At 47.2% G+C, this 25836-nt stretch overlaps 1 protein-coding gene across 1 annotated transcript; it reads right to left on the bottom strand.

Annotated features, from left to right (window-relative positions):
• Positions 1-1967: 1967 nt before the first annotated feature.
• On the bottom strand, positions 1968-24109 carry LOC133339409 (transmembrane protein 192-like). Its single transcript, XM_061547552.1, has 8 exons — positions 24093-24109; positions 23046-23174; positions 22404-22479; positions 17731-17811; positions 15186-15411; positions 7606-7764; positions 6743-6827; positions 1968-4167 (listed from the first exon to the last, which is right to left on the bottom strand). Coding segments are annotated over exons 1-8 (870 nt in total). The 5' UTR covers positions 24095-24109; the 3' UTR covers positions 1968-4055.
• Positions 24110-25836: the final 1727 nt, after the last annotated feature.

The raw sequence follows: 25836 nt of genomic DNA, 5'->3' as shown, positions 1-25836 counted from the left end.
CGGATGAGGAGACAATGAAGGAGGATAATACGGAGATGGAGGATGGCGGTAGTGCAGGAGGAGGAGAAGAAAAATAATAGGCGAGGGTGGATGGCTCGTGTGGGGAGAGCGATCTGCACGCTCCGCCGCGTGCTGCTGTGACTGCAGGTCTACCGCACAATAGGGGTGGTGGTCATGGATCAGTGTCAACCACGACTGCTATTACCACACACACCAAACGCACCACACCATTCCTTGATACACTCGACACACAACACACTGAGTATTTAGATGCATTTGTGTACATACGATTTCCCGGAGCGACGGTGCCACTGGAACCACGGTTGGGGAAAGGAGGCCCGCCCCTGGTGACAGCAGCAGAGCGGCTGCCACCGTGCGAACAGCGGTGGCAGAAGGCTGAGCAGCAGATGCCAGGACTGAACTGGAGAGCGACTGCTGCCAAGACACCACACAAAGATCCCGCCCCCCCAGCCTAAACAGGCTTTTAGCAAAGTGCATATGAAGGCCCGCATGGCACATGAGTGGGTAGCAAGAACCACGCCAGGCCGCTTTCGTTTTCCTAGTAGCGGTTTTTCACATCACACCAGCTACTCGTTTGAGGCTTAGTCGACATAGAGAAGGCCCAGGACCAGTGCAGATAATCATCACTGGTGGTGGCACCACACACACAGGCCGAGCCCAGTAGCATAGCCGGCCCCACCCTAGGCCCCTTCCATTCTGATTTTCATCCAGGCAGTCCTCATGGGATGACCTTGCCATAGTTTCCAGGACATGGAATGGGCAGCTGACCCAGAGTGAGAGCGCTGGAAGGGGGCCTGGTGTAGCATATGGATGAAGCCTTCCACGTGGCGAGTCCCAACACCACCCTGTTAAGAGTTAGGATTAATCCAATTCATAATTCGATCATTATCATCGTTGGTATTATAAACTTTATGAAATACACCCATGATGACTCACAATAATGTTGTATTGTTGAGTGCTGCCTGAGTTGGTGAAATGTGCCTTGGCTCGTGTGTGTAGTGTACTAGCTTGTGTTTGTGTGGCGGTACAAGGGCAAATATATAATAGCTGATTTGGGCACTGTTATAAGGCTTAGAGTAGGGTTGCGGGTTATTAAGGTAGTCACGTGATGCCTTGTATACAAACGCACTACAGCTGCTGCATTACACGAAACAAAATAGAGCAGAACAGCCTCCACATAGCCATCACTCCAAATAATACCAGTGGCTATACTCATTACATCGGACGCACAACCTTCTGAAAGTGCATCTCATCGGCAGCATTGATTCAACATAAGCAACACCCTGGATAAGCATCGACAGTGTCTCATCAGCAGTCAAGGTTCGCTGGAACCAATATTTGTGAACTGCCAGATATTATTAGCAGTGACCCACTTGTAGATATGGGTGCTAGTTCAGCACAGAACTCTGTAATGTATTGGCCTGCTGATAATTACTCCAAATCTATGGCTGCAGATTGGATGAAGCAGAGTGGAAGATGGCAGCCTTCACGCGGTTCATTCTAAGTGAGAATTCACGACGAATGCTATCAATGCGGCAACCGAACATTAACCTCTAGACTCTAGAGCAAGACTAAAAGCCACGCCAACGGTCCTTTCCAGGACCGAACGCACGATGAAAACACATTTATCTCAGCTATTAATCTCCAGGATTCAATATCATGATCAATATTCAATTATTTCAGTAATCAACATATTCTCAGTAATACATAATATAAATGTTCATGACTCTCAGTGATCATTCTCTTTTTAGTATTTAATATCACAATGTAAATATATTGATCTCATTACCAAATCCGTCTTAGTAATCAATATCCTAATCAGTATCCATTAACATGAGTAATACCTGCGATAAAAATTTGGTATCACATGACAGAACAGTCCTCCAGAGTGAAGTATGGAGCAGGGTGTATGGCAGGCACAACAAAGCAGGGCAGAGACGGATTTAGGGGTTAAAGCGATTTATTGCGGCTCTCACCAAGTTATGGGAGGTGTGGTTGTGGCAATCAATGCCACGTCCCCAGAAACACAAATCCCATGCTTGAAAATACAAAACCCGCACGGACCTAAAGTTCCATCGCAAACCCGAATGCACTCTCAGAACAGGACTCCATTAATCGGGCTATTGGCCAGGTAGGGTAGCCCCTACACAAACCCCTACCTCCACACACACCCCTAGCATCTACACGAACTCGCACCTCCACACACACCTGATAGTCGGGTTGTACGCACGGAACGAGTCGTGGCCATCGACAGCCAACGGCACAGGCCTGAGCCACTAACAATGCAGTGAAGGTCTTGCACCATGGCTTTGACTGTATACAAAGTGTTTCTACCTGGCTGATTAACCATTCACCTGACACCACAGTGAACTCTTGATACAGCGGTGAGCACTTGTCAGTGAACACACGCCACCTCGGTGAACACTCGGCAGAGTACTGCTACAGTGTGCATTTCAAACAGCAGAGCACGAAAAACAAAGGGCCCCCTATAGCCTCAACATACTGTTGGGGAAAGTGCTGTTAACGAGCACCCATGAAGGCCAGCACGGTACACAAGGGGGTGGATGGCCAGCACCACACCCGACCACCTTTGTCTCCCTAGTGACGATGCTTTACGCAGTGCACCAGGTACTCATTCGTGGCAAAGTCTATCTAGGAGAGGCCCAGGCCTGGTTCAGATAATCGCCACTGGTGTTGGGCGTGAGCAGGAATCGAACTCGGGTGCAGCGCGGTTTGCTACACCACTGCTCTCCATGGGCACAGGGCCACAACCACTCCCATTGTTTCATTTATCTCACGGATTCATCTTCTTAGTGATCAATATCATGATCATCATATATTGATCCGTGACCAATATTTGTCAGTAATCAATATCATGATCAACATTCAGTTATCTCGGTAATAATTAATCAGGAATCAATGTCAATATTCATTGATTTCAGCAATACATTTTCAGGATTCAATAGCATGATTCACATTCAGGGATTGCAGTAATGATAAATATTTATTTATTTCAGTAATTTGTGTTCTCAGCAATGACCAATATTCAATTCAGGTTCCCATTCTACTCTGCATTCAATGTCAATATACATTTATCATTAATATTTATTGATATCAATAATTAATATTTTAGGGTAATGGGTCACACAAAGACAAATACCGACATAAAGCCTAACAGTTAGGGCAAGTGCTGTTAGCAAGCACCACCTATGAAGGCCAGCACGGTACACGAGGGGGTGGGTGGCCAGCACCACGCCCGGCCGCCTTTGCCTCCCCATTGGCAATGTTTACACATTGCACCAGGTACTCATGAGGCTAAGGCGACCTTAGGGAGGCCCAGGACCAGTTCATATAATCGCCACTGGTCTTGGCCATGAGCAGGAATCGAGCTAGGGTCATCGGGTTCGTATCGCAGCGCGCTAACCGCTACACTACCACTCACCATCTCACACACTCGCTTACTCACACGGCCACTGTCACTCACTCACCCAATCACAAAGCCAATCAGTCACACCCACTCAAAGGGAAAATATATAATACCGTATGTGGTTGTGCCCTGAAGGGCCATTGCCCAAAACCTTGCCTATTATATGTTATTAAGAGTGGGTGTGTTGGTGAGAGACTGGGCAAGTAGGTGTGGGTGATTGACTGAGGGCTTGTGCGTGGGTGAGTGTGTGAGTGACTGGAGTGGGTGTGTTCCAGACGGCTAAAACACAAAGTTGGCACAGTTGGTACATCTGCCAGTCATCTCAGTCAGTCACCCCATGGCACCTGGGTCTGTCCCTTGACCTCCTGCCAGCAAGCCTTTGACAGTTTACATGGCCTCAAAGTGCAACTTGCCTGGCACAAGAGCCGTGGTGATGTCACCGCCACTTAGTGACAAATGGCAGTTGTGCGAGAGTGTGAGTGACTGAGTGTGTGTGGGTTTGTGGGTGAGTAACCGAGATGGTGTGATTGAGTGACCGAGTGGGTGAGTAAATGTGCCCCGAAGTAGATCCATTGCCCAAAACGTTGCATGTGGCTGTGCATTGCCGCTAGTGATTGGTGTGGAGGAGGAGGAGCCTCTGGCTGAGGCAGTGATTCTGGGCCACCAGGTGCTCAATGACATCACCCTGGTACTCAACGAGCTCCCTCACACCCATAGACCTGCAAAGACACACATAGGGATTGTTAGAGATACTGTATATTGCAATAGTTAGAGATACACAGAGATCTACAGACTATGAGATCTATCACATACACAGACCTGCATGAAAATGCTCAGAAAACACCTGGGGTTTGGAGATCAGATCACCATGCTTTCCTTAAAGGATGGTGAAAGGCATGGCTCTTCAAGTTACTCTTTTGATGGAATTCAAGAGTCAATTGTGATCGCAAAGTGCTGACGCAGTTTCCATCTCCTCAGCTTCAACCCACAACCACCAGTCATCCTTGCAACGCCACACAACTATCCTGACCCTCTGAAGGCTGCCGTAAGCCTCCTTATTCTCCATGGTAGGATGTTGTACACGGTGGGAGTGGGCTTACTCTCAGCTATCTGGAGAACACTTCCTCTATGAGCAAGGGTCTATGGAGGAGGTCTGGACTGTGTACCAAACGCAGCCATAGTCCTGAGCCTCACCCATTTCCCCTCAGAATCAGGAGGGGTGTACGATGTCAACCCTACCTCGAAGTGATGATAAAATTCTTGCTTGCAAATCTCATTAGCGAGTCGAGACCAGGCCACTATGGGTTTGAATGGGGTCCTAGGTGGACGCCCATCACAGCAGTGGAGGAATGGCAGGCGTATCTTAGAGATGATAAGCCGATGGTCAGTGGGCAGATCGGCTCCACGGTTGGAGCCGATTCCCGTCAGGGCCATGGAACGTGATGCTCCACCCGTCTTACTTCCCCTGACCACTACTCATTAGCCTCACTCTTTTTTATACATCTGGAAAGAGAGCTGCAGATGTTTATTTACCAGCTAAAGCAAAAATATAGATATTTTACGTACATAGAGCCTCCAGAGAAACACCATACTTTATGACATACATCTCTTGCCATCTATTTAGTCTTCTTGTGCCCTTTACTTCTATCGTGGTGTTTTTATTCAAGTTTTATTCTCCTTTACGTGCACGATAGAAATAATTAAATGCATTCAGACTACACAATTCGTGAAGCTATCACCCCAACCGTTGGGAAAGAACTGTCTGAGGACCCAATAAAAACCATCACCTTGCCATACATAGCAGGGGTAACCAAAACTATTTCCAAAATCATGAGCAAACACAAGATCCAATCTTGATTTGAAGCTTTCGAGACTGCAAGAATCCATACTCTTTGGTTCTTTCGGTAAAGTCACGTAGGTATAAAATAAATAAATCACGACGTTTCGATCGCAACACAAGCGGTTGTCCTCAGGCGGAAAAAATATAATCCAGCAGAGGAACTGCTGAACCAGGTTCGATTCAACACGGTACATAAAATTCGTGATCTCATCCCATCTGTGAAGGATGTGATCCCTGAGAAGCAATACCCCGGTGTCTACAAACTAAGCTATGTCTGCGGCAGTAGTTACATTGGGGAAACTAAGCGATACGTCTCGGACCGTGTTCGTGAACATGCTTTAACGCTGTGGGGGACACAATAAATTATTTTTTCCAAGACGAAGGTACTCTGCAAACCCACTGACTAAGAGCAAAGATTCGTTCATGAAGCCATCCAAATATATAAACACGGACACAATTTCAACCAAGAATATGGGTACAAACTGAGCAATCATTGGAAAGACGTTATTAACCAGGTAAAGTCATAACTGGCTGTGATGTTTCCATCCTACTTGCCGATGTTAGCAGTTATTTTCGACTCTCCGAGTTATATTACCAGGTTAAATGTCATTACATTAACAGGCTAAATGTCTCACTAACACAACCACCGTTGCTCGTTGGCCTCGATGTGGTGTTGGTTTACGGTTTTCCTACATTGACATGCTAATTTCTCACAATACATTGGCCACCTCCGCTTCGTCTTTCTTACATTGACATGGTAATCTCACCTCCACAGCTTCATCGTCATGGAGGAGCTCAGCCCTCCGATCTTACATTTACATGCAGATTTCATCTCTAGCCTTGCCCACTTCGCTGTTGACCCTTGGGCTACACCCATCTCAAACCTTTATAACACCCTGCCTCAGCAGCGCTCCCGCTATTATTATTTTTTCCTCCCACAGTAGCTTTCCCGCAATTTTTTCACTGGATGGTGATTGCTTGTGTTGCGATCAAAACGTCGTCATATTTTATTATTATTTTTCTATCTACGTGGCTTTACCAAAAGACCCAAAGAATATAATTAAATTCAGTATACCTCACGGTTACTGTATAATTACTTTAGGTATAATCCCACATGGCGCCCAAGCGCTCACTTCGGCGTTGTAAATGCGGGATTGAAATCCCCAGTGCCAACTCCCATAGACGTTGTTGTACGTATCTATGATTAATATTGAACTTCCTTTGCACCGTGTGTAGCCAACCGTGCTTATCAGAGGTTCAAGGGAAGGACAAACTCAAAACAAAAAGCAGTTCTAAAGAAATTAGTTTTCAATCTATATTTACAAGTGCATAGCAAATGGCATTTCCTCGCAGCCACCATTGTTACTGAGGAAAATCAACAGCAAGGAGGTGGGGTGTTTTTGGAAGTCGGTGATAAACACACAAACACACTTAGAGAGGGCAGACAATCTCACTTGGTGGTGCTGGCTGTGGAGGACGCCGTTTCTTTCTCGATGATGTCGGATTGTGGGGTCGATTTGTTGAATCTGACAACTCGCACTGACAAAATCATCAGCATCATCATCTCCTTCTCTCCACGTCTGTGTCTCTCTCTCCCTGTCTCTCTTCTATGGCTCTGTGTTCCTCTCTCTCCCAATGTCTCCCTCACCTTTTCTCTCCCCTAGTCTCCCTCTCTCCATGTCCCTATTTGTGTCCCTCCCTCTCTCTCTCTCTATCTCCCTGTCTCTTGGTGGGCTGCAGGTGGCACAGTGGTAAGACTGACGCCTCACAACAAGAATTTCCTCGGTTCAATTCCCGACTCGGATACCTCTGGTGGAGTTTGTGTGTTATCCCCTGTTCTGCAGTGAGTGACAGTGATCGTATGAGCGAGTGAATGTTCTGAATGGGTTTCCTCCGGGTTTTATAGTTTCCTCCTTTCATAGCTAAACACACACAGTGGCACTCGTATTCGCCAAACCACACCCAATTACTCAATTTGGATCACACACAGCAGCAGCGTCGCCCCTGACTGTGAATACATGGCAGGACCCTCCTGAGTCAGTCTTGAGACTGTTCTGGGTAAACAAGCTTAAACAATATCAAACAACAACTGCCCTCTGTCTCTCCCCCCGTGTGTCTCCCGCTCTCCCCAGGTCTGCGTTTCTCTCTTCCCATGTCTCTCCTTCTCTCCCAATGTCTCTCCCTCTCTCCCAATGTCTCTCCCTCTCTCCCAATGTCTCTCCCTCTCTCCCAATGTCTCTCCCTCTCTCCCAATGTCTCTCCCTCTCTCCCTGTGTCTCTCCCCGTCTCTCCCCGTGTCTCCCTGCGTGTCACTCACCCACATATGCGATGAGACACGGAGAAAGGAGGAGGAATTCTGCACAAATAATCCCGACCCACATCCAGAGCCAAAATCTCTCTCCTCCAATTCCCCCCCATGTCTCCGGGTCTTCTACTTGCTTCTCCGTTGCACAGATTGTCAGCAGAAGAGCGTTACCTAAAAAATCAACAATATAATTAATATCTGTGTGTCTATCGCTATTTCTCTATCTCCTCTAATCTGTGTTGAAGATTATAATGGCCATGTCTCTGTCTCCAACTCTCTGCAGGTAACAAGCTGAGATTAGGAGCACTCCCTTTAAGAGTGTGCTCCTAATCTCAGCTCGTTACCTGTATAAAAGACACCTGGAAGCCAGAAATCTTTCTGATTGAGAGGAGGTCAAACACTTATTTCCCTCATGAAAATGCTAATTAATTTATAACATTTTTGACATGCGTTTTTCTGGATTTTGTTGTTGTTATTCTGTCTCTCACTGTTCAAATAAACCTACCATTAAAATTATAGACTGATAATTTCTTTGTCAGTGGGCAAACGTACAAAATCAGCAGGGGATCAAATACTTTTTTCCCTCACTGTACATATTACATGACAAATTCACCTGCATAGATTTCACCACCAGGGCATCTCTCTCGACCTATCGTGATCACCCACGGCCAATCCTTCTGTCACCACTCGTTCCACTCTCTCCTCAAAGATGTTCCACTCCAAAGAGGGCCTCATCCAGATCCAAAGGGCCACAATTAGTCTCCCATGGATCTGTGGTGCCACAACGACGGGGCCGCTCTGCCGAGCCAGGGAGCCGCCCGGCTTCCACCACTGCACTGCCCCCCATCACCCCCCCCCCACATAAGCACGCACCCGCACCCACGTAGGGCCTTGTGGTCGGGTCACCTACCCTGAGTTTTCACCCGAGGGCCCCCTCGGGGGGTTACCCCACGGTTTCTCAGGGCCAGGGAATTGGACAGGACCCTTCCCAGGCTAAGTAACACTGCGGCGCCGTGGGCGGATTTGAGATCGCACGACCACGGCGAGCTCAGAGAGCCCCGCAGTTAGAAACGCATACAAACACAAACACGGGTCAGCAAGGCAGATAGCTAGGATCAGGACCCGGGGCTGCTGCTTAGCCAAAAGGTCAAAGGCCGGCGGGATCGCAAAAGGGCGGGAAATCCTAGGCTCAGGATTGGTCGAGAGACCAAGGCGGTCGGGGCGGGGGCGCCTAGCCTTTGATGTGGATAGTTTAAAAGAAAACGCAGGGGCAGTAGGGAACTCTCTTCTTCTGGAGTAGTGACACGGGGTCAACGACGAGGGAGTCATCGGGCGAGCCGCAGGATCGTCTGCAGGACGACCTGAGCGCCGCAAGGTCACCTAGGACTACAGACGGTATCGTATTACGCGCCTTACAACACCTCAGAGCGGAGAGTAGGATCCGTAGGAGAAGGTTAGTTAGGGGTAAGGACGAGTAGGAAAGCGGTGTAACAGAGAGCGCAGCATAGAATAGGGCTGCACGCCACTAGAGAGTGGGTTGGAAGCGCCTTGCTGGCTCGTACACACACACGGGTGGCTCGGTGAGTTAACAAGGGTTAATAAAATCTCGAGCGTAGTAACAAAACCGTGTTGTTGGGTGTTTTTGAACGTGGTATTAGCGTGCACTGCATTCGCGGGTGTGTGGTCGTTGTATGCGTAAAGGCCGTGGTCTCTGTACGATGGTGCGGGTACGGAGGTGTGTGTGCTAACGCCCGGGGAGAGCACTTTTGTGTGTTGGCGTGCCTACGCAGCCGTGTGAGAGGAGAATCGTCCTTGCACGATACTTGTGTTGACGTGCACGCGCGAGTGCGGGAGGGGACGAGTCGTCGTGTCGGCGTGCACCCCGCTCGCGTGTGCGAAACCGCGGTGCGCAGTGAAGCTGTTAGCTTTGTGCGAGCTTGCGTGTGCTCGAGCGCGTAATCGGCTGCGCATTGTTGTACGGTTTATCTCGCGCGCACGGCGGCGGCAACTTGAGTCGTTGTGTCGGCGTGTGCCCCGCTTGCGTGTGCTCGTTACGTGCGTAAAGTGCGGCGCGGTGGTGAGTTCCTGACCCCCAGCCCCGCGGCTCGAGTGCGTAATCGGCTGCGCATTGTTGTACGGTTTATCTCGCGCGCACGGCGGTGGCAACTTGAGTCGTTGTGTCGGCGCGTGCCCCGCTTGCGTGTGCTCGTGTGATCCCGTGTTATAAGTGTGAACGCGTGTGGTACGGTGTATGCGTAAGCTCTCGTCGTGCGAAATCGGCGTACCCCAGGTGCGCGATCGTAACGTGAGCGGCCAGCGCGGCGCAGAGCGGCGCAAGAGTGAGTGCCGTGCAAAGCTGTGTGTGTGTGGGAGTGCGCATACGTTCGTTACGTGTCGGATACGGATGCGCATTGGTAACGTGCCGCACAGGGCTATACTGCGAGCACGGCGTTTGATTGATGATGATGTGCGCACGTATGTTCGCAGCGTGGGAGCGCGGCGCGAGGCTGTAAATAGTAGGGGTGTCGCGTTCGAATGCCGGCGAAACCGTAGCGGGTAATAGGGAGGTGGGGTAACGTAAACGAATAGGGGATGCAGGCGGGAGGGACCCCGGGGGCCAACGGCCCCCACAGATCTCCTACCAGATAGTGATTTCAAGCACTGCACTGGTGAACTTGCAAGAATGGTTTCTCATGTTGGTAACCCCTCTTTCCAGTCCAGTCTTTGGCCTCCATCACTTAAATTGAGCCAAGTGATACTTCTACAAAAAGGTCTGACCACGAAGACCATAAAAACTAGAGACTCGTAGTAGGTTTTTACCCTTTTAAACTGGTACAAAACTGACACCTTTATTCAAGGCATCATGTTTGCAATAACCACAACACAAGTAGTCAAAAAAGCAAACAAAAAGAAGCAACTCTGATAATGATAATAATATGCACTGTCCTTGAAGTTGATTGGTCCACACCCGAGACGGCTTTCTTTAGAGCCTAGTCCCCATTGGTGTTGGACCAGATGACACCAGTAGGCGGACAACTCAAACACAGTGCAATATCAGAGTATTGGGAGCTCGGGGTAAGCATTTACACTATGAGATCTCTTTTACCAGTGGCAAAATATAGTAGTAGGTTTTTACCCTTTTAAACTTGTGTTGTGGTTATTGCAAACATGATGCCTTGAATAAATGCGTCAGTTTTGTACCAGTTTAAAAGGGTTAAAACCTACTACTATATTTTGCCACTGGTAACTAGAGACTCATTACCGACTGATCAACCATCTCCAAATTCCTGGAATGCCTATCCTTTGTCAGAATCTAAGATCACATCACCTCATCCCCCAACATTTATCTTATCTTATTTATACTTACATAGAGCGCCTTCACTGAAGGCGCTTGTCATAATAAAAAAAAATGACAGAATATATTTTTTAGGATCACAGGAGTGTGCAAGGATTGAGGAATGAGTGACTGCGATAGAGGGTACTAAGGGATGACAAGAGGCTATGGGAGGTACAGAAAGAAGTGGAGTGGTGAAGGGAATGAAGTTAATAGGCACTAGAGAAGAGGTGAGGCGTTAGAGGAACAGAATGAGATTCCGGTTAATTGGAAGAACCACCCACATGGAAGCAGTGGTACAGTATGCTCCTAGCACATGTGGGTATGGAGCACCTAAGAAGTCATAAGACTCAGGGCGAGGAGGGGGAATTTGAGGCCAGATGGTCCCCTCTTATACAACATCTAAAACAAGTTAGCCGGATGGCGGGTTGGGAGACAGGGGCAGATGATAAAAAGTACAGCCCCTATGTATTAGACGGGAGACGGATTCGGATGGGTGGAGGAACAATAGGATCACTGTCTCGGCACCTCTTTTTATTTCGGCGCTTTGGTTCCTTCCCTTTTCACCCCCTCTCCCTTACTTAAATACTTACCTTACCCCTCTCCCCAGTGGCACCCCGTCTTGTTTGGGGCAGCGGGCCTGCTCCCCATCTTTCTACCCCCTGATTTCTATAACCAGTTTAGCTCGTGTCGAAGGTTCGAACACGCGACACAACGTGATGCAATGATGTAATGGGCAAGCGCATTGCCTCAATAAAAAAAGGAACAGGAGATGAAGGAGGGGGAATCTTTAATGAACAAGGGAAGTTGATTCCAGTGGAGGAGTGCAAGGAGGGAAGACTGAAACTAGGATTGGGCACAGGGAGGAGTGACAAGGAGATGAGAGAGGCGAGATGAGGTGGGGCAAGGCCATGGAGACATTTAAAGATGGGCATCATCTATTTCAAAAGTCTGCCTACTGCCCAGCCCACACCACCTACCAGGACTGCACTCATCAAGATCAATGACATCTCAGCCTCAAAGATTTCCCTAATCAGCCTAAAAGATTTCCCTAATAAGCCTCAACATAACTGACAATTGTCACTTTAAACCACAAGAGTTTCATTGAAGGCACAGCTCTCAGTGTTTAAAAGTCCTCAACACAGTCACGACACCTACTGCCGGCATCCCTCAGGGCTCTGTCCTGGGTCCTTCACATTTATTGTTCTACATCTCCCCAAACGGTCACCACATTGATAGTCACGGGATAAGCTATCACACCTACGCTGTTGACAATCCATTCCACTCCACTACAAACTCCGATCAGGGTCCACTCAACCTTGCCAATTGTACCTCCAACTTACTGCGCTGGTTAAGGTCAAATTACTTTCTATTAAACCCTCAAAAGTATGTAGCCCTTGTTCTAGGCAACAGACTGTGGCTCATTATGGTGTCGCTCCCTCAAAATCAACCATCGCTGGCTCCACCATCGGTCTCTTAAATTACTTGAAAATCATCGGTATAACCTTGAAACTCCTAATTTTCACTCGAAAACCACGTACCCAACACAGCAAAGATATAGAATGACCACCTCAGGGCCTCATGGTACATCCGCCCAACGCTGCCCTCAGCCACAGCAAACACTCTGGCTTGTTGCATTATCAGCACTCTCCTTGATTATAGTGCAATGCCATCCTTACTCTGAGACAACAGAAAAATAAACACTTTGTGACGAAGTAAATCAGCTTCAAAACCACCTGTCTCATGCTGCCCTGCAAATCAGATGCGGCCATGACTTCCATGGCTTCACTTAAAAGCTCAGCACTGGCTCCCCATCAAATCATGGATCCAATACAATAATCACCATCCTCTGCCACCGAGCTCTTATTCAAGATCTCCATTTCATACCTCTCCACCCTTCCACCCCACTAATCACAGCAAACCGCTGCATCCTATGTAGCACATCTAACATTCTGCTTATCACTACTCCCACAACCAGTACTGTCCTGGCTGAGCAGCTTTTCTCTGTGGCTGCACCAGCCACAGCATCCCTTTGTGAAGGACTCAGTGATTTAGCCAATTAGCAATTCACTGTCCCTTTGAGTGCTCGTGTACCAAGATGAGCAATAAATAGTAGAAAAATAAATCAGGAGGCATTCCACAACGTCCCTACACAAGCACCACGAATCTTAAAGCAACAGCTTACCTGCTGGTCAGGCTGGCATACGAGGAGGTACTTTGAGCCCTGGCTCTGCACGTCTGATCTCTCAATTGAACAAATGCGTGATTTGTGAAATATAAGTGAGTTATCCATAACAGGTTTTTTTTGGTTAGATTGTATAAATATATAAACATGTCATCAAACCCGCCAACACCCGACACAGCCAATTAGTAAGGTTACTCACGTAAACAGCACATGCCAATTCATTACTAGTACAGCACACCAATGTGCTTGGAGAGCAAAGCCACAACAGTTACTTATATTAATCTGAGTACAACGTTTCACCAGTAATTACAACGAGCTTCATCAGGCGACAGCCAAATTTGTGCAGAAATCCTCCTGTTTCGTTCCTTAAAGAGGGGTAGATGTGATGACAACACTTGTGTGCTCTTCTTGCGCGAAGTGGGGGGGGGGATTAATGAATACATCAATAGGGATTACCGTTAGTACGGCTATTTTAGTACAAACAATCAACAGGAAGTACAAGAACAATTGGCTTGCATAATGTACATGCATAATGCACGTTTATTACCATATAAATAGCCCAAACGGAAATTAATACACCAGTAATTTCTATGCATTCATTAATATCCCCCAACCTCACGACCAATATCATCCTGTATTATCGATGATATTGGATGTGAAAACCGACGTGATAAGCGAGTTAGAAAGTGTGTTTTATTTGATTTTTTTATCGTTATTGGTGTTATTATTACAAAGGCTACATTGGGGATGTCCGTGTGTGTATGCACGTTTAGCTTCACCTCTGTAATATCGCCAAGGTTTTAATATAAAAAAAAGACTCCCACCATATTGCACTTTTGAACCCAAATGGGTATAAAATACACTGCTCCACGCTTGGAATAATCGGTAGCATGTCTACTGTCACTGACGCATATTATTATATAACTTTATATAGAGCTCTCAACCCAGCCGCTCTCTCTTCTTCCCAGGCTCAACTGCCTCTTAATAGCACTACCACCCCTTTTATCTGCCCTTCAACTCCATTAACTCCCTTAAAACGTCCATTCAACTCCCTTCTCTTGATCACACCATCTAAAAACTATTATTATTTTACCAGGTAAGGCTCACTGAGCTATTTAGCTCTTTATCAGAATCGAACTGGCTACAAATGATAGCTCAATGAAGTGGCTTATTACATGGAAATTGATAGCAGCCAAATTTATTGTCCATCAACTAAATTGCAGAGCCTTTCAGATGGCCTCAACCAAAAAGTTACAGAAAGTAGACTTCCCCCCCAGATATGGGGGTAAAAAGTGAATCCAAATCAAGATTGATTCAACAGGTTTACAAAAATTGTCGACCCCCCTCCAAAAAAAAGTTTCACCCCCCCCCCCCACCCCCCAAAAATATATTTTTGAGGCGTATATATACACACAACCTCCGTAGGAGGTAGAATAAGGCGGCCATAGGCCACCAAAATTATAGTGTTTCTAAATGTGGAGGGAAAAGCCAGAGGACCCGGATAAAAATTCACACGACATGCAAACTCTAAATATACAGGTGTCAGGGTCGGGATGGAACCCACGACCTGCTGTATATCAAGCGAGGTAGTTAACAACTAGTCACACGCATGAGCTGCAGGGGTTCAGGAACCTGTCCACCCAGTGGTGCTGTGAGCATTCTAATTCAGCTTCACGAGTCGGGAGTCTCATCCCTGTAGTTGCCTGTTGTGGCGCCATATCCTTTTACTGTCTAGCCCCTCAATTCCCTTAAACATCAGGCAATATCTCCATAAAAATTGTTCCACTCCATCTTTACTCTTCCCATGAAAGGGAGAGATGTACATAGGATGACAGACCCATCAGGATCAGAACCTTACTTAGATTGGAGGAATGCAATGCGCTAAAAAGCCCTTTTTCATAGATTTCCAGTAGGGGCAGGTCAGTAAGTTACAACACAGAGTGAAAGAGAGAAACACACAGGGAGAACGATAGAGATATAGATAAAGCAAGACATGGGGAGAGACATGGAATCCCAACTGCGTTGAGGATCGTAAAGGCAGTGTCTCTATCTCCCCATGTCTCTGTGTCTCACCTGTGTTGAAGATCATCATGGCCGTGTCTCTGTGTCTCCGTGTCTTCCTCTCCCATCTCAAGTGCCCTTGCGCGCGAGCCCAGCTGAGTGAGCAATGGACGTTCCACGCAGAGACGGAGTGGATCAGATAGAGAGTGATCCGCCCAAACGCGATCCAGCGACTGACTCGGAGCTCGGAGGCCAACGGAGACAGAGACGCCCAGAGAAGGAGACAGACAGCGGCCAGCTAGAGATACAGAAAGAGAGACATGGGGAGAGAGTCAATCATCGGATGTTGACCATTGTGTCCACCAGGGTGAGTGGACTATGGCGACGCCATGGATGGCACCTGGCCCAGACACAGAGCTGCAAGTCGCGGTTGGCCAGCGTCTCATCTCTGGTTCTTGCGAGATGTGACCCGGCAGTTCGGTTAGTCTCTGTCCCAGGGTCTGGGACACACGGACTGCCACATTACGGAAGCTCCACACATGGATCCGTTCAATAATTCTCAAGGGCAAGGTAACAAACCCTCCGTCCATCTCTTTCCCAAAGCTCTTCAGAACAGCTGCAGGGGGAGCCGTCTTCCTTGACCATCGTGACAGTGGATGGACCACATTTATTCTGCAGGAAGCTGAAGTGGCTTTAAAGGAGTAGTGGTTGTTGTGCTGCTTGGTCTTCTTCAGCTTCATCAGAGAGAACGTTTCATGATCGGCCCTGGCTTTCGCTCAGATTTGTCAACACTCGACATTCTGCCATGTCGCACACACAATAGTGAGCACCAGACTCTTTGCCTGATGACATCAACAGCCGAGGTGACCTCCTCGTCTCCATTGGCTGCACGTCTGGCCAGCTTCCTGATGATAATCCACGTTTCCTCCTCTGTTGTCTGGGAAAAAAAATAGGATCACCTGGCTCTGACAATCCTCAAAAGACACTGGCACAACCATCAACTGCATCTGAAAATCAACAGGAAAATCAGAGACAAGCCACAGTGGTGTGGTTGTGGCCATGCAACCCAAACTATGGACCAGATAAGTAAACCGACTGTAGTCTGCACTACAGGCAACCCCTACGATCTAATTGGTTCCTGGACGATGGTCACAAGTCGAACCCGTCATAAGTCGAACCCATATTTCCCATAGGTGCATTGTTGTAAATTGGGTTCCATTCTTAGGAACCCTTTACATACCATAAAAAATTACCAAGATAAATAACTCCTTTATTGTAACTGAACATACCTTTTCCAAACATTTATTAAGTAAAAATAAGAAAGAAAAATCTGCATGTCCATCAGATATCCTCTTCTCAGACATAGCGAAAGGAAAATTTTTTTAAATTTTAAGAAAAATTACTAAAAAGTAAAGAGCGTTGCGTAGGAGATGTGTTTGCTCTATGCACAGCAGCAGACTGTCGGACTATACTGTACATACCGCTCAGGATCCTGTCTGTACAGACGTATCGTCTTGAGATAGCAGGTTCCATCGCATAGTAGGGAGATGTCATGCGATCTGAGGTATGAGCGCAACTGGTGATCAGCTATGAAGGTGGTCCCACTGCCCAAAACGTCACCTGTTGTTTACAAGTCCTCTAAAGGACGCAGTGCTGTGATTGACGAAGGTGTCAAGTTTTTTTGCTCTGCTAGCGGCGATCGGTATTTCCTGGTGCTGCGAGACAGCGTTTTTCATCACTGGGTGAGAGAAACGTGGTCCCTTTCTTCGACGGTGGACATCGACGTTCGATATTCGGGTCCGATGGTGAACGTCCAAGACGTGGGAAAGAGCCCGTGGCAAACAGGCCCCATCAACGCAGTTCGAGAGAAGCGGGATTTTCACACTCGGCACGATGGCACCAAAGGGGCCGACGAGAGACTCAGAGCCGGAGCGTCCACCGCCCGAAACAGCGTTCACATCGCCTGGCGCCATCGCGGAAACGTACAGTGAATCCGGCTGAGACGGAAGGAGCAGCAGAGCCATGAATCCATTCTCCCTGCTCCGCGCTAGCATCTATAGGTGGTGCGCAAGCGACGATGGCCGATGACAGAGGATAAGGGAGAGATACCCGCGTCTGTGCCACAGCCTGGCATAGGCACAGACGAGGTGGAGGAGATGTGGCTAAAGCAAGTGGTGAGCGCTGCACTTCCAGTGGGGGTTTGATCATAAGAGGTGAACACTTAAACCATGGCCCCCGTCAACTCAGGAGCACTGGCAGGGAGTGATAGACACGGGGAGAAAGAGAGACACGGGGAGAGAGTGAGACATGGGGAGAGTGAGACATGGGGAGCAAGAGACATGGGGAAAGAGACATGGAAAGAGAGCGAGAGACACGGGGAGAGCCATGGGGAGAGCGATACACAGGTAGAGCGAGAGACATGGAGAGAGAGATATGGGAACACATGGGGAGAGATACACGGGGATAGCGAGACACGAGGAGAGCAAGAGACACGGGGAGAGAGTGAGACAGCGGAGAAAGGCACAGGATAGCGAGAGGCACAGGAAAGCCAGAGACACAGCAAGAGACGGGGAGAGAGACAACCGTTGCACATGTAGACGTGCGCACAGACACTCACGTGTATAACCGTTGTGACGAAGACTGTATAATGAGACTTGATTGATGTTGTCTCTGGTCTCCGAGTCACCAGCTCCTCCTCCTCCTATCACAAAACAAATATCACCCAGGTAGCCTCAAAACTAATTACTTGATGCGTTGCCAGTGGTGCACAAACACAACAAACAAAACTGTAATACATTCGTGGCCTTAAAATTAACAAATGTATAACAAGCGACGTTTAAGGCAATGACCCTTGGCCCTTCTTCATAGTACAGTGTAAGGTGAATTAAATGAACATGAGTGCAAAAGTGACTTTGTGAGTGGGTGAGTTGAGAGCGGTGGCACAGCTGACTGCACTACGAACCTGGCGACCCAAATGAGATTCGCACAAACACACACAACACTTCCCCATGTAGCCTGAAAAACGATGTTGGGGTAAGTGCAGTTATGGAGCACTGATGTAGGCTGGCACCGCACACGAAGTAGTGGCTGAGCACTCATCCCGCCTGCCTTAGTATCCCAAGTGGTGATGTTAACACACTGCACCAGGCACTCATGTGAGGTTGTAGACCTAGGGAAGCCCCAGAACTGGTTCGGATATCTGCTGGCACTGTTGCTCGAGAGCGGTAACTGCAGCGCAGTGCAGCGCTATCCCCTGCACCACCTCTCCCCACACAGACTCCCAGAGACAACTGCCATTCGCCACTAAGTGGCGGTGGCGTCACCGCGGTGCCTGTGCAAGGATATATGCACTTTAAGGCCACGTGAAGTATCGACCGGTCACTGGTAGGAGATCATGTAACAAATCCAGGGGTGCCATGGGTTGACTGAGATAACTAGAAGATGCAACAACTGTGTCCCCTACTGTGCCAACTTGCTGTGTTTTAGCCACCCGGCGCTCTGCTTGTTGTTGTGAGTGTTGCTCCTCTGCCCTCCTCTGTTAATGGAGGGCAACTGCCTCCAACTGACCAGCAGCATCCTTCATGAGCCTCCTCCAGAGGCCAATCTTGACACTATTGGTACCGGTCATCAGCAAGTCCTCTCAGCTCTATATCCTCTTTATAACATCATTCCATAAATATGAATATGTTTTACCCTTTTTGGTAATAAAACAGGTGTAAAGATGTTAAAACACCAAACTGAAACCTTTTGCAAAGAATCATGTCTGCAATAACCACACATACGTGTGGTGAACATGAAAACAAAAACCATACTCTGGTAGGATATGCATTCAACGGTCCCATGATGTAGTTGCTCACCCCAAGCTCTCAATGTCCTGATAGTGCAGTTTTTATACTGTTCGTATTTTGGCGCCCTCTAGTCTAACACTGTTTGAGACTAGTCTCTAAAGAAAGTTGTCTCTGGTGTGGACCAATCAGTTTCAAAGACAATGCATATGTGGTTAATGCAGACATGATTCCTTGCAAAAGGTTTCAGTTTGGTGTTTAAACATCTTAACACCTGTTTAATTGCCAGAAAGGGTAAAACCCATTCTTATATGTTGATACTGGAGAGGTCCCATGATCATACAGGTAGGAACAACAGGTTCCATACTGCCCACCAGGGATTATTTGTCTGTCGTGCATACCACGGCCCCGCCCGACCAGGCCCCGCCCCACCAGAGCCCTCCCATTGGCTCGGGGGCGCCGAATACAATTATTTCATTAATCGAGCTCGCGGGGTTTCGCCGACCAATGGGAGCGGTGGGTTGGGGTTGGTAGAGGGGGGGTTAGTGGTGGGGGGGGTTAGAGGTGGGGGGGGCACCGCCGCGACTCGGGCCAATGAGAGGGGCGATGTTTCATTCACAAAATGGAACTGGGGGAGGGTGGCTCCATTCATAAAATGGAAGCCTTGAAAAGAAAAAAGTGGATCTTTTTGCCTCGTGTTTCTTTCAACATTCCCAGCCTTAGGGTGATTCAGTTTGTCCAAAAAAGCAAATGTATTCCTTGTAAAAGATAAAACAAATTAATAAATTTCTAGGTTAACATGAAGCATATAAATTAACCCCCTCCCCCCCAATAAAAAAATACTTTACGGAGTATTATATGACAATGCATATTACAGGTAGGAAAAACAGGTTCCACACTGCCCACCAGGGATTATTTGTCTGTCTGTCGTGCACAAATGCACTGTCCAACCAAGTTCCTACCTGCCCACTCCGAAGGAACGTGTTTCCATCTCTTCTCTAGCCCGTGCCATGCCCGTTTAGCCACCTTAATCCAGCCACGCAAAAGTGTTTGGGCATGAGGTGGCTGGGCATGCGGGCTAGATGACCCAGCCAACGCAGCCTTGCCTGCCGGGGGAGCTCACCGATAAGACTGTGTCCAGATCTTTCAAGGATTTGTGAGCTCCTCATACAATACAGCCTGGTTAAACCCAGAAGGGATCATTGGCAGGCCAGCCTAAATGTTTCTAACCGGCAAAGATGTTCCATTAGGGGGGTCCATATTTATCGCAAGCATATAGAAGGCAATGCATAACTGGCCAAGAACACCAAAAGCTTTTTTCGATTTAAAGCTTTCGTGACTGCAGGGATTCATCTTCTTGGTTCTTTCGGTAAAGTCACGTAGAAGGGAAGTAATAAAATAATAAAAATAAAACATAATAAAATAATTCTCACGACGTTTCGGCCACAACGCAAGCAGCCGTCCTCAGGCGAAGAATGAAACACCACCAAGCTTGGAGCGTATATTTAAGCTGGGTTAGAGGGGGGGAGGTGGGAAGAAGAGCGCCTAAACAAAATAATTTGCATATCAAGAGGAATTCAGCATATGGAAAATGCGTAGGAGGTGGGCGGGGGGGGTTCCAAATCAATACTATGCCCGTGCATTATGCAGGATTAGCAGCATCAAAGGGGGGGGGGGGGGGAGGGGGTAGCATTAACAAAGGAAAGGCTGCGTTGGCTGGGTCATCTAGCCCGCATGCCCAGCCACCTCATGCCCAAACACAAGCTACATACTATTAACATTGCTTTCCTTTGTTAATGCTACCCCCTCCCCCCCCCCCCCTTGATGCTGCTAATCCTGCATAATGCACGGGCATAGTATTGATTTGGAACCCCCCCCCCGCCCACCTCCTACGCATTTTCCATATGCTGAATTCCTCTTGATATGCAAATTATTTTGTTTAGGCGCTCTTCTTCCCACCTCCCCCCCTCTAACCCAGCTTAAATATACGCTCCAAGCTTGGTGGTGTTTCATTCTTCGCCTGAGGACGGCTGCTTGCGTTGTGGCCGAAACGTCGTGAGAATAATTTTATTATGTTTTATTTTTATTATTTTATTACTTCCCTTCTACGTGACTTTACCGAAAGAACCAAGAAGACCAAAAGCTTTGTGTGGGGAATCAGACCAGGTAGCTTCCACACAGCGTTATGCAGCCGTTAAGTTGTTTAAGAGGTTTGGTGCTGCAGATAACAAAGATCTGTCCAACCACGTGGTTTTGTTTGGTTGTTGGTGGTTGGAGGAGTGTTTTTGGGGTGTGGAGCGAAGTGATCCGTTGTTTTGCTTGAACTGTATGAGGTTTCTGATGTACGGTGCAGCTTGTCTGTGTATTGCACTACATTCTGGGGCACCTTGGTAGCGAGATGTTCACTACCTCGCCTGGTATGCAGGTTGTGGGTTTGATCCCAACCCTGATGCCTGCATATTTGGAGTTTGTGTCTCTTTCCCTGAGGTTCCGTGTATTTTTCTACAGATCCTCAATTTTTTTCCTTAGCATTTAGAAACAACTTGCATTTAGAGTATTTGGCTTCTATAAATGTCCACGTGATAAGCCACGTCGTAGAGCTATCATTTGTGGCCAGGTCGCTTTGAAAAAAATAGCTATTTAGCGAAGTGGACCTTACCTGGTAAAATAAACAAAAAGTTTCGTTTTAGTCCTGACTCAAGGAAAAATACATGGACAAGGTGTCCATCAATATAGAAACGTTACTCTTCAGTGGTCAGAACGAGAAAATAAATATGTCATTGACTATTCAAATTGAATGACAGTCACGACTCAGTATGAGTTAATATGGTAAAAACTGCACCAACTCATGTGATTATCTGTCACACAATGAATAACTCGTAACATGAAAGATCTTTAGACTTCCAGCTAAATACCTAACTGCCTGATATGTTACAACCTGTTCACAGATATCTGCCTGGTACGATACTGCCTGTAAACATGTCTCCCCGTTTAATTCCATTGTCTCCCAGTGTCTTCTTGTATCCTCCATGGCCCCTCAATGTATCCCTCTGTATGATGTTGCGTCTCAGTGTCTCCCCGTGTCTCCCAGAATCTACCTGTCTCTTCCTGTGCCAGTGTCTCCCTGTATCGCCTTCCATCTATCATTGCCTCAATATCTTAAATTGTCTCCCAGTGTCTCCCTGTGTCTCTCAGCATCGTCTAATTTATGTCAGTGTCTCCCAGTATCTTCCTGCATCGCTCAGTGTCTCCAAACACTGGCACTCCTGGTGTGTAACTACACCCTAGTGACTGAGTGGGTGAGTGGATGGGCGAGTAGGTGAGTGGGTGGGTGAGTAGGTATGAGTAGGTGAGCGAAAACGGAAATTGGGTGAGGGAGTTTGAGTGGGTGATGTCACAACGGCGCTTGTACCAGGATCGGTGCACCGTGAGGCTAGTCGTATGGTTTCATGCCATCAGCAACAACTCATCCAGCAGTGGACAGACCCTGGCTGCGTAGCCTCACCTCGTTGTAATCGCCGTGTTGTGACATCGCGGGGGAGGAGGCGGTGAGTGAGCCGAGGTCACCACAGCTCCATTCCCTTCCACGGAGAGATGCGAAAATTCGGAGTCTTAGTCCTGCATAGAAAAAAAAATCCCCCGTATAGCCCCACTGGTGGGACAAGTGCTGTTAGCGAGTAGCAGCAACTATGAAGGTCCGCACGGCACCTAGCCTGGCACAAGCGCCGTTGTGATGTCACCATTTACTCACCCACCCATTCCCCTCCATCAATCTCCCACTCAGTCACTGGGGTGTAGTTACAAGGAGATACAGGGAGACACTGTGACGAGCGATGGGTGGCCACCACCATCCCGCCCAGCTGCCCTCGTCTCCCCAGTGGCGAAGTTTACACACTCGGTACTCACTTGAGGCAGTCGACCTCGGGGAGGTGCGCTAACCACTGCGCCACCGCTCCCCTGGCAACAAACGGCGCGCTAATCACTGCGCCACCGCTCCCCACACAACACACGGCGCGCTAACCCCTGCGCCACCGCTCCCCACGCAACACACACGGCGCGCTAACCACTGCGCCACCGCTCCCCACGCAACACACGCGGTGAACTTTTTTCCCGCGATTTTTTAAAACAGCAAAATAAACAAATTCACCCAAACTGCGAGGAAAGCGACTTCGTGCGATGCCCGAGGCTCGAGCTTCCCTCAGCGGCGCGGGGACTTTGCTCGCCACGCGAAGCAGCGCGGCCGGACTGCCGCGTTGAGAATTCCTCTGAATTTGGCCTCCTCAGGAGGGGGGGGGGTCACGTGATGCGGGCATAGACGGATGTAACGTCACACTATCAGGCGCTCGAGTTCAGGACTGTACTGGATTTTTTTACATTTAAACACAACCAAATGTAACTCGTATTCAAATGTCTGTTTTACTCAAACACGAATGAACGATAGAGCAGTACTAATAAATTACTTAGACTAAACTAATTGTTATCGAATACTTATTTGCAATGTTTAGTGACGTCCCATCCGTTAATTTTGGCTCGGAACATTTCTCTGGAAAACTCACTAACCCGGAAGTTAAAGTTTATGTTTTAGAAAAATTCTTACTTTTTAAGCTCTTGATAAATATACAGGTTCGATATATCAAAGGTTAAAGGAAAATCGGTAATAATTGGGTAAAAACATGTTTTAGAATAATGCGGAGAGATCGTGACGTCATGGTCGTCAAGCGTTGTTTCTGGCTAAATATGTGACTCGCCGGCATGTTCGTTAATGTTAGTTAATATACTATCTGTTTTTACAATGCAGAAAATAGTAATTTTAAATTAGGAAAAATTAAACACATTTTAAATGTAAAATTTGAAAGCAGTAAACGTCACATCCGTCATCTTTAAAATCCTTATCCGGATGTGCCGTCACCAACCGAACGTGAACTTTAATATATTTTTGGTGCACTGATACATTCAATTAACCATTAAGTTATGGCTGTTTTAACGTAACGTTGCCCGAGTCTTACGACACCATCAAATATAACAACACCTCAAATAATTTAAAACACTTTCCTGACATCACATCCGTAAATCCGTAAACATCCCAAATGACGTCATCAGCGGCCGTGACGTCCCGTTATTAAACCATTCGGGGTGACGTCACCCGGCAGAAAGGGGGAGGTGGGGGTCAGAGGGGAGGTGGAGGCGATCTTACATTTGGAGCTTTCGTGACTGCAGGAATTACTCTTTGGTTCTGTCGGTAAAGTCACGTATAAAAATAAAATAATAAATTAAATAATAGCATACGACGTTTCGATTGCAACACAAGCAACCATCATCAGGTATAAATGAAATAGCAACAAAAATCTAACCAGAAAACTATAGACATATAAGCAGACAGATATCACCAAGATACATAGAGAGAGTAACACAGACACAGAGAGGGAGATCGTCTCTGTGGCGAGGCCCCAAATAGACAGAGGGGGGCGGGGGCGGAGAGAGGGAGGGGTTAGAGAAAAAACTAACATGTCAATGAGTGCGGCGACGCGTGGTCAATTACACAAGCTTGAACATTAGGAGAGAGGGAGAAAGAACACACTAAATTAAATAACCTAGCAAAATATCGAAATGTTATGTAATACAACACAGAGAGTCGGTCAACACACAATTAACGCATAGCCTGGTCGATTACGTATTTCAAAGATTGCTAAGTTAGAATTTAAGTGTGAAAATTCCAAAGAGAGACAAAACATAAAACAAGAGGAACGGAGACACAGACAGAGCAGAACATAAGAACGACAAAAAACGAGTGGAGACAGAAAAAAGTACACTAAATACTATATGTCTGTCTATAGTTTTCTGGTTAGATTTTTGTTGCTATTGCATTTATACCTGATGATGATTGCTTGTGTTGCAATCGAAACGTCGTATGCTATTATTTAATTTATTATTTTATCTTTATACGTGACTTTACCGAAAGAACCAAAGAATTATGTCTCTCTCTTTGCTTGTGTCTGCCTGTGTCTATGTTACGTCTCTCTCTCTCTGCTTGTGTCTGCCTGTGTGTCTATGTTATGTCTTTCTCTCTGCTTGTGTCTGCCTGTGTGTCTATGTTATGTCTCTCTCTCTGCTTGTGTCTGCCTGTGTGTCTATGTTATGTCTCTCTCTCTGCTTGTGTCTGCCTGTGTGTCTATGTTACGTCTCTCTCTCTGCTTGTGTCTGCCTGTGTGTCTATGTTATGTCTTTCTCTCTGCTTGTGTCTGCCTGTGTGTCTATGTTATGTCTCTCTCTCTGCTTGTGTCTGCCTGTGTGTCTATGTTATGTCTTTCTCTCTGCTTGTGTCTGCCTGTGTGTCTATGTTATGTCTCTCTCTCTGCTTGTGTCTGCCTGTGTGTCTATGTTATGTCTTTCTCTCTGCTTGTGTCTGCCTGTGTGTCTATGTTATGTCTCTAGCAAAATATACATTACATTTCGATATTTTGCTAGGTTATTTAATTTTAGTGTGTCTCCTAATTTTCAAGCTTGCGTACCGTACCACGTCGTCGTCCACTCATTGACATGCTATTTTTTTCTCTGCCCCCTCCCTCTCTCCGCCCCTCTCTATATTTAAGGCCTCGTCACAGAGACGATCCCTCTCTCTTTGTACCGATACGTATTCTCTCTCTGTGTATCTTTGTGATATCTGTCTGCTTATATGTCTGTCTATAGTTTTCTGGTTAAATTTTTGTTGCTATTTCTTTTATACCTGATGATGATTGCTTGTGTTGCAATAGAAACGTCGTATGCTATTATTTAATTTATTATTTTATCTTTATACGTGACTTTACCGAAAGAACCAAAGAGTAATTCCTGCAGTCACGAAAGCTCCAAATTTAAGATCGAACCACTTCTACGGGGAAGTTTCAAGTTTATCTTTTTCTCTCTCTCTGGGTTTTTTGTTTTCTCTCTCTGCCTGTGTA

Source organism: Lethenteron reissneri, unplaced genomic scaffold (genome assembly GCF_015708825.2).
Source record: "Lethenteron reissneri isolate LAM-NWPU_2019-01 unplaced genomic scaffold, ASM1570882v1 scaffold_1863, whole genome shotgun sequence".
Taxonomy (NCBI): Eukaryota; Metazoa; Chordata; class Hyperoartia; order Petromyzontiformes; family Petromyzontidae; genus Lethenteron; species Lethenteron reissneri.
This window is presented reverse-complemented; position numbering and strand designations above follow the sequence as displayed.